The sequence below is a fragment of the Sinohyriopsis cumingii genome, chromosome 4, assembly GCF_028554795.1.
Source record: "Sinohyriopsis cumingii isolate HCF-2022 chromosome 4, ASM2855479v2, whole genome shotgun sequence".
Classification (NCBI taxonomy): Eukaryota; Metazoa; Mollusca; class Bivalvia; order Unionida; family Unionidae; genus Sinohyriopsis; species Sinohyriopsis cumingii.
The window spans coordinates 71,499,949-71,516,326 of NC_142964.1; the positions used below are offsets into that span (position 1 = coordinate 71,499,949).

Consider the following 16,378-nt stretch of genomic DNA (forward strand, 5'->3'; position numbering starts at 1 on the left):
ACTAAGCAAATACATATAATTACACATGATGCTGATGAGGTTGTAAAACTCTACAGCACATGACGTCTTTTATAAGTTTTATAATCTCTTGGCCCTAGTTTGTCACAATGCCTTTCATTGAACGTTTCTCGTTGACTCTTATCTTTATGATGGTGATATTGATACAAAAGGTGGACCAAACCCGTGGGTCAAATAAAATCTGACACTTCAAGATAAAAATCAACTTTGTTGTATTTTTATCCTCAACATCGACTAACCATTAACCATGCAGATGGCGGAAAGTTCTCTGTCATGTTCCATGCTTACGTCAAAGCAAGAAAACTAATCCTATGTGATAATGACCCATTGACGGAGCAGCCATCTACACAATGGTACATGATGGAGCATAAATAGAGCCATAAATATTTCGACATTTTGGAGGTGATGTCAAAATCATTATTTTATGGCGCCTGCGTACAGGGTGAAGTAAGAGAATCGTAAAGCTAAGAATATAGATAATAAAGATGCAACTTCCTTCGCTTTTAATGGAAGAAATTAATGATAGACATTGAAGATCAGCTAACCCGATCCAATTTTAAGACACATCCCACAACTCATACTGTTTTTGTATCAGTAATAACTAGCACCTATTTTCTAGTGCAGTAGAAGTCATAGATTATATTGTTAATATTTTGAATACTAAGATGGGCAAATAGAGCCTTGCTTAGTTGTGAAAACATGATAGCAACTTCACTTTAAGGAACAGAAGGAAGATTGCCGCATGATGTGTTAGAGCATCTGAAGACCATTACCTCTCGTGTATGGCGACACCAGAACCATAACTCGATACCACAGTAGCTTTGAACAAGTCTATTCCATTTCCAAGCTCGGCAATGGTGTTTTATCTAATAGGATCCGAGTTTTCTTTCCTCTAGGAGGAATTTAGTAGACTCGGCAGGGCCATTATGGAGAGACATTAGGTAGAAATTGACATTTGTAATTAATTTTCTTGTCATACAATCCAAGTATAGGTTTGTAATCTTATTATTGCCGTGTCTACGGATGCCAAGTCTAAAATTCTCCAGGGAATCTTCAGACCGTATCAGGGCATCTTTTAAATTTTTTGCAGAATTTATAAGCTACAGTACCGTTTATCGGGTGAATGATTGTGAGACGTCGACTGTTTATTGTGTTCTTCGAAGATATGCTGAACGTTACACTTCTTTATCATTTTTTTATCATTTTGTTTGTTATTCATTGTAAAACTTCTATCAATGGGACAAAGGTTTCTTTCGCAAAACATGATGGCAAACATTCAATTTGAACCCACATTCTCAAAGCTTGACTGCTTTAGATATGCACAATAAACATATTTCCCTTCACAATTTAAGGTCATTAGGTATATTGGGCAAAAGAGAAAAACCCCGAGCTAAAGTCAGTAAATTGTTTGCATCAGCTGAGTACTAAGCATTCCGGGCGCATCTTAAATCAAATTTCTATACATGCCTGTAAAATAGCATTAATGTCGAGCTATCTTTGAATTTGTATGAACGTAAATTTAACTTGAAATATTGTACGAATGCCAAGTGTCGAGAAGAGTGGGAGGTAAAACATAATTTCGTGACGAAGGAACATAAGATTTGAACCATCACATTGGGTGTTTTCGTACTACATGCAAATTCATGCATTGTTCTTCGGTAACGGAACGAGATTTGCTAAGGTAGTACTGAGGGCTCGGATAGAACAGTTATTTAGCTCGATGGTTTTGAAATGTCATGGAATCCTCAAAAGGATTTTCTAATGCTTAGCAGAAAAAAGACATCTGGAGGATAATGTCGACAAATAATTATGTGTAATAAAATCATATTAAATCTTGTAAAAATAATGTCATATCATATACGCCATCCTCATCGTACTTGGGGGGGGGGGTGTCTCTCACTGTTAGCCCATGATTTAATATACACGAATAAAAAAACAAAAACATATGCGACAGGAAAATGTTCCAAACCTCATTATGTTGACAGTGTATTCAGCAAAACTAACTATAAAACAGTCATAAAATACTCCGCAAAGTTAAGGCAATCCTGAGCTAGGTACAGAAACAATACCATTTCAGACGGTGCTGTGTAAATGGTAATTTATAACTTGCTTGTATAATCAGGCCATTCAAGAAGTAAGCAAACCTCTTTAAATATTTTGGAATTATCTCCCAGATGTTATATGAGCGTCCTAGAAATAGAGGGTCTATCCTCCCCCTTTCTGCCCCGAAATACCCCCCTCCGATCATCACTGAGACATAGTCATTAAACTTACTTTTTATATATTTACTCCATATACTTTCCTGTTTGTTGAATGTTGCATACATTGTGCCTGATCTTAAGTTCTGATAGACGGCGATGAGAAGCATACCACCAAAGATGCATTTCATTAATTTAGATCGAACACGTGTACATAAGTTTATTATCTGTGAGTATTGAAACGGCCCCCATTCTCTGTTGGAATGTTAAAATTTCACTTCTCCGAATATAGTTGCTCAACACACACTTTTAAATAGATGACAAAAACATGAGACAAGTCTGTAAGAGTTCCCAAGCAGCCTGGAAATATCGGATATCGGAGATGGCATCAAGAAAATGGCAAGTCATCTCGCACTGTGCCAAAAGAGAGAAAAACTAGCTTGAGAAACCTAGGATGTTTATAGCCGTAGCAAAAGAAAAATCCAGTTTGCTACATTTTTTCACACGTTTTCTATTCATTAATGTAATCCGGAATATCAAACAGAATATAAAATTGTGCATATTTTAAATATATTCTCTTTTTGTTTAGCGCATGTACAGTCCTGTATAGGAACTACTTTGGCAGCGATCTGTTTTCAACGAATTTTAAAAAAGTTAATCGTAACAGCCATTTATTATGCACTTTTCAGTTATTACGGTCATTTCCTACAAGCAGGGAAACGTTAGTTTTTTTGACCATACTTTCAAACGAGGCTGGAACTACTTTTTTCTCGAGGTTTCCTGGTTGAAACTGAACAAGTCTGAATAACTTTGCCGTAGCTTCATTTGACATACAAATATAAATGATTACCATTCTCTTGAACAAATCTGAGTCATCAAGTTCCAACAAAACATTTGTTTAACCCTGCTGTAAATAACTGCCGAAATAATGTTGTAATTCACATTATATGTTCCCATGGGAGCCTCTCACAAACGTCATGTAGCTGTAGTTCGAACGCAATCAGTCGGGCTTCCGATTGAAGCTATCCTAGTTATTGAGGGTGATATCTTCCGCGATGCAATATTTTGCAACCGCACAATAAGAGTACCTGACATTTATTGAACTTATGTCACCGTACATCGAAGAAGCCGTGTTACTAACAGTATCAGTAGAGGATTTAAGCGTTGTTACACACGTTTCATATATAAAACTGATTTGCGTGCGTATATCAGCTATTCAAAACAATGAAATGATAGGTATGTAAAAATGTCATTATCTTAGTAATTCGATCTTGATTTCTCGATCACGTCTAGTTGCCAACATCAGAAATCGACAGGCCAATTGTTTATGTTCTTTATTGAGCAGACATTAACACTTTATGGGCATATGTTGTCCATATGTCGCAAATGTCTTTTGAAAAGTCGTTACATCTGACTCACATACTGATGTGTGTGTATGTCTTTGCATTGATTTAAACGGATTAGATAACAGTAACTCATTGATTTTGGTTCTGTCCGAAAAGCTACACAGGCCAAATAGAATACGAGCCCATGTCGAGTCTGGACTAATTTTCTCATATCCACGTGACCAAATACACTGGTTGTTTATCAGTAAGTACAACATTTATTCGGTCTACCGTTTAGTTCCGGTCAAACTCGATTACATATAATATATTTGATAGAGCATATCATATATAGACCTAACAGAGAGTGGTCTAAGACACATACCTCCATATTGTAATTTGAGATGCAATCTTGCATAAGACAGGAAAATAACTGAATATATGTTATTGGGTGTGATCCAGTTTTCTAATTTTCTGTCCGAGGAATCCTACAGAATCCTTGCAAATGATGTCACTTGAATGCAAGGATATGTTTATTCGGATGGCAAACGGCAGATAATTATTCTCTTTGGCTGTCTTCTCAAGTTTCAAAGAATTATGTTTTGCTTTCTGTTGTTGTTTTTTTTGCATCCAGGTTGAGATTTTGTAAGTTCCTTAACTTGCGAGCATTTCTGTAAGGTAAATTGTAACCTTTCAAAATATAGATTTATCCAGTGAAAACCAAACTTGAAACAAGTGAAGCAAGAGAGAGAGAGAGAGAGAGAGAGAGAGAGAGAGAGAGAGAGAGAGAGATACAGACAGATAGACAGGCACAGAAGAGAGAGAGGGACAGATAAAGCTAAGCATACTTTTTTCTAACGTACGGAAGTGAAGAGGGCTGGGAAATGATTATACATTTAGAGAAAGTTTATTTTAAATGTAAAGACATGTTAATCAAGTAAAATACAAGGTGACCACGTTAAATACTTACACTTACACTTAAACTTAGGACTGTGTTCGCACTTTCGAAAACTTCTACACTATCAACATTTTGTAATTTGGGAACAATTAGTTTTCAAATTCAGTTTTGCAAAGCTTTGTTATGTATCATTTTTCACTATATTTACCGTTTCCATTTAATTAGTGTCAAAGAGAGCATATAGTCTCTTTTCGTTATCCTGAAGACTGGTGTATTTCCGTGATAACGCTTAAACGCTGTTAATTATTAAAGCACTTTAAATTAAACTTGTGTCCGTTTTCCAATACACATGAAACAGAGATGAATGTGTTCACCTCCCGTGAAAAATAATTTGAAACATTATTCTTTGCAGTAATTGCGGCAGCAACTATCGACACCATTTACTCCAGTTTTTAAAGACAAGCGTAGATCCCATTACAATCTTAGTATTAAAATGGACCTTTCAGGCCACAAGAAAAGCACCTAAATTTTCAAGTAAAATATCACATCTGCATAAACTGTTCATGTTGAGCTGAGGTCAAATTGAAAAGATCTTAGCCGCTATAAGAAAACAAACTGGAGTTCATTCGAAACCTTCTCACACAAGTTATCCCGAACCACACTCACTAATGTTAACACCCACACAGGCGCAACACTTAGAATCAGCCAAACGTCAACGCCGCGAGATAACTCTCAATTTGTCATCTGTCTTGGTCGCCGCGATGGAACATGACATCGTACTATTTCCACTTCTCACTGCCATTCCAGTGTTGTTGGCAGTTTCTGCTCCCGCGGTTCAAAAAGGAGATGCGCTAGGGCCGTCGTAGCCTGATCTGGAATGGTTCTGAAAAAGGCGGATTAACGTTGCATAGACGCTCAATGGGCATACGAAGGAAAGGGTCTTCAACCATCCAGTCTGAAGCTTCCAACATGGAAGTGGTCATCGGTTGCAGCCTCGACGTTAACGGCTCCGGAAACTTCTCCATCGATCAAACATTTCCGAGGTGTCTTGATACGGGATCAGCTACGTCGGTGATCCCATACAGATGGAAAACCGGCATTGTTAACCTGGATCAGACAACATGAAGAGGAACCTATTGGGTTGCATGCATTTTAATGCCTCGACATCTTTCATATGTTGACTCTTACTGGGTTACACAGCCAGGTGATGTTCTTAATATTTTACATACACCTCTGTTTTATTCAAAGCTACTATTACAAGTTCGAACATGCGGTCACATATGTTGACATCTTTTCCTGGAAGCACTGCAAGCATTCGTGGAAAGCAGCACAACCCCGCCAAGAAAAGAAAGATCTTGACTGTTATTCAACATGTACGCACTTCTCCGCTTAACAGGTTTCGGACAAAAACGAGAACGATTCTTAAAGACACCAAGCAGGGGCGTTATCATTGCAGTTCGAATTAAAGTAAGGCATAGCCACCGGAACACAAAATCACCAGGGTATATCTAGTTGCAAAGAAGATATTTTCTTATATTGAATGGGAGTTGCATAAGTGAAGAAAGTTAATTATAAGAAGTGAATGTACATGTTGAGTTGAACAGAGCGAATCTGTCGAGCAATTAATTATGCCTTGCGGTAGCAGTATACATAAAAGAGCTGTGATGGACCCTCAAAGCTACCGACATGAAGTAATAATGGAGGCGAAACAATAGCTGCGATATGAAATCGTTAAGAAAATCGGTTTACTCTCGAAATAAACACGTGCATGGATAAGCACGTGTGTGTTATCATAGATGGTATTTGCGGATGCGCTCCAGCAACAATGGTGGCTTGGCGTTGACTACAACAGTTCTCTTAGGAACAACAATCGGCATTATTGTAGGAGCCATATCGATAGTAAAAAAAAATATGCTAAAGGCCCCTATTACTAACACGTACGCAAAGCTAAGAATTTGAACTGCTGTAAAAAAATGATTGGTCATCTCTTCTGTACCAACCAGAAACACTTCATTTTAATCTCACCTTTTATTTTAATTTGGTCATCCCCTTGTGTTCTTCCTTCTTTTCCAACTCTATATACAGTGTCGTACAAATATTAATTAATAGTTTCTTCTTTTATATTCTCTCATCTTTAATCGTCATCTTTTATAAATTCATTCGTTTTTCATCTTTGTTCATTTTATACCATGTCTAAATGCTACTGTTTAAACGAGAGCCTCTTCGTTTACAATATTCAACAATTTATAGTTTTGGTTACCAAAACTCAGTATTATCCGCCATACAGACACAAATATTTGCAATTTCGCTTTCGTGAAAGGACAAGCACAGTATAAGCCATTGACTTTCATTCTAATCCGGGACCTTCTCTATCATACATCTTGACATTACAAGAGAAATGGGAAAAAAATATTTCATCTGATGTTTTAAGCCAGTCAAATAAAGCAACCTAAACAGTAGATCTTAGATACGTTGAAAGTATCGCATCAGTATATGGGAACAATATGCAGCCAGTTATGAAATACGATGCTGAGAACTACTGCTAAAAACTGAACCATTGTACTGTTTATTATCCAGAGTAGATCACGTGAGTGTTTAAAACACGTGTGTGCCTTGCATTATCCAGTTATTAAAACGTGTGTATATGGAACTAAGCGTGAAACTTAAACTCTGAAAGCCGTAAACATTTTCCGAATAAGTTCATTGCATATCGTACATTTCATTGTTAACCCGACACTAGCTTAGCTTCAATACAGAATAAATATTATCCTCACCGAATTGGAGGATGCCATCAACTATAAAGGCAGTTTATTTTCAGGTAGCAAGACGAAATTTAAACTTTAAATGATACCATGTACTTATATAAGATAAAATAAGACTCTTTTTCTTTCTTTAGTTTTTATTGCACGTGCACGACTATTATCGACAGACAAACTGTACTCAGATATATTAAATCTTAGCCAGAACAGGAGCATTATTAATACATTGAGGAGACAAAGTATAATGTGTGTAAGGGTTCAACTTCTAACCCTAAACGAGGAGAGGGAGCGGACCTGGGGAGAGAGCAGTGACAGCAATGTATAATTCCTTCTAATGATTTGTAACTGTTTGAAAGTTTATATTTGTATAAATTTGTACCGGCATTGTATAAGAATAAAAGACTACAATGCCATGTATACATTTTTGCTTATATTCTTTCCTGGAAGAAAGGTCGTGTGTGTGTGTGTGTGTGTGTGTGTGTGTGTGTGTGTGTGTGTAACTTCTTTTAAAATGGGATTAAATAGGGCGAATGTTCTAACTTTGTCAAGAAATTGGTTTCGTTCAACAGAACTTATTAATGATCCTTATATTCAAAAGCGGAATGTGTTTATAAATGTCTACATATATCTCGGGGGAATCAAAACTTATATCCGTCGAGGCCACGTCTTTCAATTTCGATTTCTCACAAACAGTAATGAACATAAAACTTTGCAAAAGAAAACTGCAGATTGTTTTGAATAAAACACTATATTTTTTTGAAACTGCATTTATTGAAAGGTCCCATGCATCTACGTTTCCACCTAGAAAATAAGAAAACTGACCGACTTCATTTACGTACATAACGCACGAAGGGAGAAACAACAACTGCTTATTTGGCGGCGTATACTATCCATTCAGTATGCTATGCTATGCTATGATATGATATGATATGATATGATATGCTATGATATGATATGATATGATATGATATGATATGATATAATATGTGTGTGATTGATTTGGATTTTTAAGGTAGCTTTAACAATTTTTCAGTCATATCGCTACAATGTCTGCAGTGTGGCACTTTACAGTGATGTCTAGCACTGGGGCATCATGACGCAGACATGTAGCATGATATAGCACCCAGTCATATTACCCTGACACCAGGCCGACAGTCCTAACACTAACCTCTTAATGCTGAGCACCTAGCGAGGAAGCTGTTAGTACCATTTTTATAAGTCTTTGGTATGACTCAGCCGGGGTTCGAACCCGCGACCTTCCGCATCCGAGGCGGACGCTCTAACCATTAGGCCACCGGAGTGGTCGATATGAGGTGAGGTGAGGTGAGGTGAGGTGAGGTGAGGTAAGGTGAGGTGAGGTGAGGTGAGGTGAGGTGAGATGAGATGATATCGTGAAGGGGAAAATTTCTGTCAATTTACGAAAAGCACATTAGTTTGGGCAAGAGAACAATTAATTAGATTCATGGAGACAGGCGCTTGTTAAATCACTATACTGCAATGATTTCTAATGTCTGGTCGGTAGAGGTAGAGATTTTTAAATGAAGCTATATTTTACTTAACCGCAAGATGGACAATTTGGGACAGTGTTAACTTCGATTTCATATCGGAACTATCAGAATTGAACTTCTGCAGAACCGTTATTCTGGAGTAGATGTCAAGTTGACCCCAATTTTGGCGCCTTGTTATAAAGGCGGTAAATGTATTTCATCCTGATTGGTTAGCTAAATAAGGGGCGTGTTTCCCACACAAAATGTCCTAGCTACAAATATTCTCCCCATCGAAAAATCGAATTAGTCTAAGCTTTGCTGCAAGTACAGGGGACTCTGAGTGTGAATTTGGAAGAAATCCTCTCGTAAAACATTTGTCCAAGGGACCGGATGTCTGGATGGTCGACGGACACAATTTGGCGGTTGAAGCGAGAAACGCTTGAAAGCACAAAAGGTATTTCCGTCAATTTCATGAAATTTATTGATACCAGTATAATGTTTTGCTTGAATTATTTGATATTAAGTGCATGAATTTAGTTGTTTAAATTCGTAGATCAATTCTCTTGATATGAGTATAACTGTGTTATATATATATATATATATATATATATATATATATATATATATATATATATATATATATATATATATATATATATATATATATATATATATGAATACGTCAATAATCTTCTTTATATAAGGTTGTCGAATTGTTTGAATTAGTCGTCTTGTTTGTATAGGAATTAGGTTCTAAGAATTTCATGAATTTCTTTAGTTGATATGAGTTACTAGAATCCGTGTGAATTCACCGATCTTAGGTAATTTTACGGATGATAAAGTCTTGAATGTGTATATTCACTAAAATATCGTAGTAATGTAATGAATTTCATTCATTCATTTGTATAATTGAGACTAGAACGGAACTGTCATGTCTCGTGTGTTAATCCGACGTGATGAATTAGCCATGAGGAAGTACATTAATCTTATGAAACTTTGATTGATTTGGTCTGCCATGTTTGGCCCGATAAAATAGCCTTTGGTATCTGTTGAATGCCGATAGTAAGATCTGATAACGAGAGGGGAGTAATGTTCTATTCCCAGTGGAATAATAGACAGAAATCTAAGGTCGCTCTCTGTTTGTTTTCAAAGGGGAAAAAACTCTTCAGACGTATTCACATACGTATCCTCAGATGTACTTATGCACTGACGTATCTACATGCTTACATATCCACCTACCCACACAAAGTTTGAGGGCCGAAAGGAGTCGAAACAGTTGGGAGAGAAAAGGAAGGGGAAAAGGCGAAAGGACAGAGAACAGCTACAGTGAAATTGGAGTGAACCAGAGATCAGCAGGTTATGAGATTATTCAAGGCAATGACTTCGATTGTTCACTCGATCGTATGAACTAATTCTGTCAGTAAAACAGATCGGCTATTTGTATAAAGTTATTGTGTTTTGAATTTCGGTGAAAGATTTATTCCAAAAAGAAGTGTACCTTTCTAATGTATTGTATTATCACCATTGTTTATGTAATTTATTAAATTTTGATTTTTAATGTACGGGGGTCGAGCCAATCTGTTCTATATATCTGCTCAGATCTCTATTTATTCTACCTATAAGTTTACTCCATCCGGACAATAACACCGAGGGAGATCATCTCCTAGATAACGATAACCAAATAAAGCGGACACCTAGAAAGAAGGTACAATCCGCCAATCCACTCACACCCTTTACAAAGAGTGAGGGCGTTACAGATATGATATGATATGATATGATATGATATATGATAAATTTATTTGATTATGAATTTTAATTTGTGATATCAAATATTATCTTCTGATATATAAAAATTTTATGATATGTATTCAGATTTGTGACAGCATGAATTAACAATACTTTTTGATATCATTAATTCAAACATTTGATATTACTTTATAATATCATCAATTCAAATATTGATTTGTACGATATGATAATTTTGAATGTAGGATCTTTTAAATTCCTCAGCATTGTTTGAATATCAGCAATTCTAATATAGTCTCTACAAGTTTTGATACCTTCCCTGAACCGGGACATAACAGGTGGAATGGTTTAATCTCTATCTTATGTAACTGCCGCTAGGTTTAAAAGCTGGTGGGCACAATCATAAATCACGTTTCTTTGATTTAAATGTGCTATGTTCCGTCCCTTGCATATCATAAAGGAACGGATGGTACCTGAAGCTATCTGGAGATTGCAGTTCCAAAAGCACACAAATGCATGCCTTTGCACCTACTCAGATATAATTGTAAGTATTTTATAATGCAGTAAAATCCTCCACTTTACCAAAACTTTCAATAAATTTTGACTCTTCTCGCCATTTTCTGTGGCACAAATGTGATGAATAATTCTAAGCCAGAATTGAGAAAAAAGTAATTATGATGTAATTAGTTAAACCCGTGATAATATCATAAGTTTGAATTTATGATATAAAATTAATTCATGATGTCAAGAAATTTTAAGATTAATAATGAAATTAAAGAATAATTGTGTCATAAATTTTAATTAGAAATATAAATTATTCGTATAAAGAATATCAAATTCTAATCTATAATACAAAATATTTAAAAATATGGTAAAAGAAAATGAATAGATGATGTCATAAAACGCCTTAACATTGTCAAACGGTGCACCAGAACAAGCAGCGCAACGGCAGTGAGAAGCAAGCAAAAGCATCCAAAAAAAGATAATGTTTAAGAACCGAAAACGTTAAATGAGAATTACCCTCATGTCAAACATCCGGACCTAGTATCAACACATACGAAACAAAATGATGCAGGGGAACACTAGTGAGTATATTAACTACATGGACTATAGCGGTGTGCTTGGTGTTACCAGTTTAAGTAAGTCATTACAAAGAATTTGGATCACCTTTGCGCGCCAGCTTTGAAAATGCAACATTTTTGCTTCTAGTGTTCAGACTTTTAATGTGATTTCAACAAGGAGGAAAACTACATCTGGATATCAAGGTATATACATAGAAGAGAAAGTGCTGGATGGATGTAATAATAATAATAATAAGAATAAGAATAACAACATGCTACTTGAGGAGAGTAAAACTAAACAAATCGAATGAACTGACGCATAAGAAGTTAAAATGTACTTCAACAATTCCAATAACTTGCGAAAGGGATCACTACCAATATGTCACTATGGGATTAAGGACTACTTGGAAGAACTTATAACGCCGAAATTAAAATGTTTACGGACTTACAAAAGCTATTTATCTACACAATTAAACAGTTTGACAATGGGCACGTGCAATGTTACATTTTGACTAAGAAATTTACTTACTTCAAATTTCAATCGATATATACATACATACACACACACGCACACACATACACACACACACACACATATATAGTCTTCACGACAAAAGAGAGCGGTTAAGTGTGTGGAAATATTTTGTCGGATTCTAACCATCACCCCCTATATATATATATATATATATATATATATATATATATATATATATATATATATATATATATATATATATATATATATATATATATATATATATATATATATATATATATATATATATATATATATATATATATATATATATCTATCTATATATGTATATATGTATATATCTATATCTATCTATATATATATCTATATATCTATCTATATATATATATCTATATATCTATCTATATATCTATATATCTATCAATATATCTATATATCTATCTATCTATACATACATACATATATATATATATATATATATATATATATATATATATATATATATATATATATATATATATATATATATATATATATATATATATATATATACCTATCTATCTATATATATCTATATATATATATACCTATCTATCTATATATATCTATATATCTATCTATCTATCTATCTATCTATCTATCTATCTATATATATATATATATATATATATATATATATATATATATATATATATATATATATATATATATATATATATATATATATATATATATATATATATATATATATATATATATATATATATATATATATATATATATATATATATATATTCAAATTCCACGAGTCATCACCGAGACGGCAGAAGAGAAGGCGGGACAATATTTCATTATGTCTTCCTTATATATCACCTTCGTATCCTTAATTTTTCTAAGGATGCGGCTCAGTTCTAAGCAAACAAATAAATCTAATATTTCAAAACTTAGCCAAAAACGGCATCTGTTAAAGCCGACATTGGCTGATATGTGTATAGTCGACAAATTGAATCGTTGGAAAACATGCTAGAAACATGCTGGCTATCAAGCTTTCGGATATCATTAAGTTGATGTAGCGTAAGGAATATAAGTAAGAATAGACTGAATTAAAAAAAAATCAAATATCTTTGAAGTTTTAAACAGTATTATATGTCCAGCTCCTAAGACATTTCTTCACCAACAGATTTAATGGATCTACGATATCTACGAGTTGAATTCTAAATTTGAATTTGGTATTGTACTAGAAGAATTTGGTTTTTCTTCACGTCAGTTAAAACAATTATCTACGAACTATTTTCCCGCTTTCACGATTGCAAGGATTCCAGATATTCACCATTATGTCAATCATAATTTGAGAAGATGCTTGTTCGTTCCCATACGTGCCAGAGACTTTTGAATGTTCTTATAGGGCGTCATGCGTGGTGCGCTTATAATTCTTATACGGTTTGAGATTTAAGTAATCCAACGAATGAACCAGAAATATCGTTTAGGGTAAGCCTAAACGAGCAGCGAGGGGTCCGTGTGATGCAACCCAGGTTCTGTTTTTTTTTTTAAAAATTATTATTTGAGATTTCTTTGGAATCTTAGAGGTATTCTTTCAATTAAAAAATTATTCAACCTGTTTCACTTCATACTTGTACGAGAACTCCATTTACAATGTTGCATCAAACTAACGAATACAAACATAACTATAAAAACAGTTAAGTGCTAAATTGTATATGACTTGTTTATGGTCAAATTATTAGATTATACTTAAAATAATAAATAATTGAATTAAAGTTAGACTTGAAAAATGTAAAATCACATCAAGACGTAGATCTAAATTGTATCTTTTATGCATTTATTTAAAATAGTATCTTTCCACTAGAATAAAAATCATAACTTACAGGAATGGGTTCCTTCAGTGGTGCTCGTATTGCTTGATGCCTGTCGATGGCTATGACGACCAACACATAATTGCTGGACATCATGGAAAAGCTCTGTAAGAATTTAACAATTTTACACATGGCCTCTCCGGCTACCCATTCTCTGTCCACATACTCCCAAATCAGCTGTGGTAATACTGCAAGAAAGATGACACTAAGATCCGCAAAGGTGAGGTTCAAAATTAAGCTATTCACTCGAGAAAGGTGGTTAAGACGCGCCTTTAGACGGCGATTGCAAACCATCCAAAGAAGAACAAGAAATCCACCTATGGTGCCGATGATTATTGTTAAGTAGAGCGTAACTATTCGAAATGTCTTGTGAATTTCAATGTCGTGAACAGACGATGGACATGACGAGCTTTTGGCTGTAGAGTTCGTATAATTCGAGTACAATGATGTACTGAGCATCTGTGGGGTTATATTTGTCGTGCGTCCTTGTATAGGTCTAAGCAGGTCTACATCGTCCATGATTTGATCCTGAAATACATAAATAATAGAAAAAGATGAACGATGTGCATGTGTAAGTGAGACTCTAAACTAATAACGTACGAATGTACAGATAGTAGAATAAAAATAGACTTGGTAACTCATACATCACAGACAAAGTTGGAGTTAATGGTACCACATACCAGACTTGCCAAGAGAACAAAGATTGATTGAATTTAATATATGAGATAAAGGCAGACAAGAAGAATATGGTTTGTATCCAAAACTATGTTTTTGTCAAGTCTCCTGATATCTGTATATTATGCAAAGTAGAACAACAAACATTATTTTTGTCATGAAGATCACATAGTTTTAAACACACAGACATTTCATGAAAGACGTTTTATAATCTTATCATAATATACTACAACATAGTGACACGTATAAGAATAACATAAATTTATCCTGAAGAAAGAAATGCCAAATATGCTCATTGTTCATTACACAAGAGATTTGATTGCTCATTGGTTTGCCAATCATACATATTTATCATTCAGAATCTATCACATAGGATTTAAATATAAAATTAGCTCCATAGCGATTTTAAACCTGATACTATTTTGTACATCATTCTTCTGTCACCCATCATTCATTATGTCATAGTTCATTGTCAAATGTATGGATGCAATCAACGTGAAAGAAAATTTAGTCCTACCAGTCTAACGCATTGAGATTATACCCTAAGAAGACCCTGATAACATTAAAAATGGATTGATGTGAAAAACAGATAATGCTTCAACCCGATAAAGTGATACAAGTAAAAATTATGATGCATCGTAAGATCCTACTGTTCCCAGATTGTATTATAGATGAAAAATGGAATATTTTTCTGCCGTTGTTCCAGATTTTGAAAAAAAAAATACAATTAAGTCGGAATTCAAGGCTCATTGTCCTTACTTGATATATTTCCCGATCAAATGCATCACACTCACTAATACAATGATCCTGGCTGCCGCTAAAGATCTCACATTTTATTTATTGAACTGAGATTGCTATCGCATTTCTTATAATTACCTTGTCAAAAATTTATTTTTCAGAAAACATGTAGAAAGTTTTGAAGGATAAAAAATAATCATGCTTTAGATCTGAATGAGGATTTGCACAAAAATAACTGTTAAATTATTTTATCAAGACTTAAAAGATTGATATATTCATCAATTTAAAATAACAGTACTATCCACTGTATCATAACATGATGTCTCAATATGAAACACAATCAATCGTACTTTCGTGAAGACAGAATTCTGTTTGAATGATGGCCTGAGACCACAATTAGCTCCCCCTAAGACTGACCAAAATAGTACCATGTACAATGGTATGTATCATAGCTGATTTGTTTTGAAATGTTACAAGCTATGCTGATAATAAAGGGTTGACTTCAGAGTTTACATAACTCTATAAATTGTTAAAATCATAAGTCTGCAATGGAGACAGAGATAAGTAAAATGTCATCTAACTTCAAGTCAGTCAGGCACATTTTTGTTACTTCCCTTTAGTCCATGTTTTTGCCGTCGTAATACAAAAATGTACAGGTCAATCCATGATGAAAAGTTTAGTTCATTCATGTAATAAGGTGACTTAGTATGTGCATAAAGTTACAAAGGTCTATCAGTAATAGTAGCAACTACACAATAGTGAATGGTTATAAATAACAAGAAAAGACATTATTGTGGTTTGATGCCTGTTCATGTAATACATTTTGGCAGCCATACTTTCAGCAATTAATCTTTTCTTTGAAACAGGATCAGCAAAGTTTGAATTTGAAACATATTTGCACAACAAACATTTCATACAGAAATACATACATTTGTACTGCCTCACTCCCATTTGCTGGCAAAGTTATTGTAAGTTGAAAGTTAATAAACTCCACTGAAAGGAGGAATGTCAACATTACTTGGAAACAAAACGTAATGTTTTAAGAACGTTTAACATAAGAGTACACGCGACCAGATGTGGTATCACTGTATTAATCAGTTTTGACTTTA

At 34.3% G+C, this 16,378-nt stretch overlaps 1 protein-coding gene across 1 annotated transcript in view; it reads right to left on the minus strand.

Annotated features, from left to right (window-relative positions):
• LOC149801430 (arg8-vasotocin receptor-like) overlaps window positions 1-14,369 on the minus strand; it is a 50,803-nt gene extending 36,434 nt beyond the window's left edge. The window contains exon 1 of the mRNA XM_089955557.1: window positions 13,869-14,369. Within this exon, the coding sequence (XP_089811683.1) occupies window positions 13,869-14,315 (447 nt within the window). The 5' untranslated portion in view covers window positions 14,316-14,369. The remainder of the gene's footprint in view (window positions 1-13,868) is intronic.
• Between the last annotated feature and the right edge of the window lie 2,009 nt (window positions 14,370-16,378).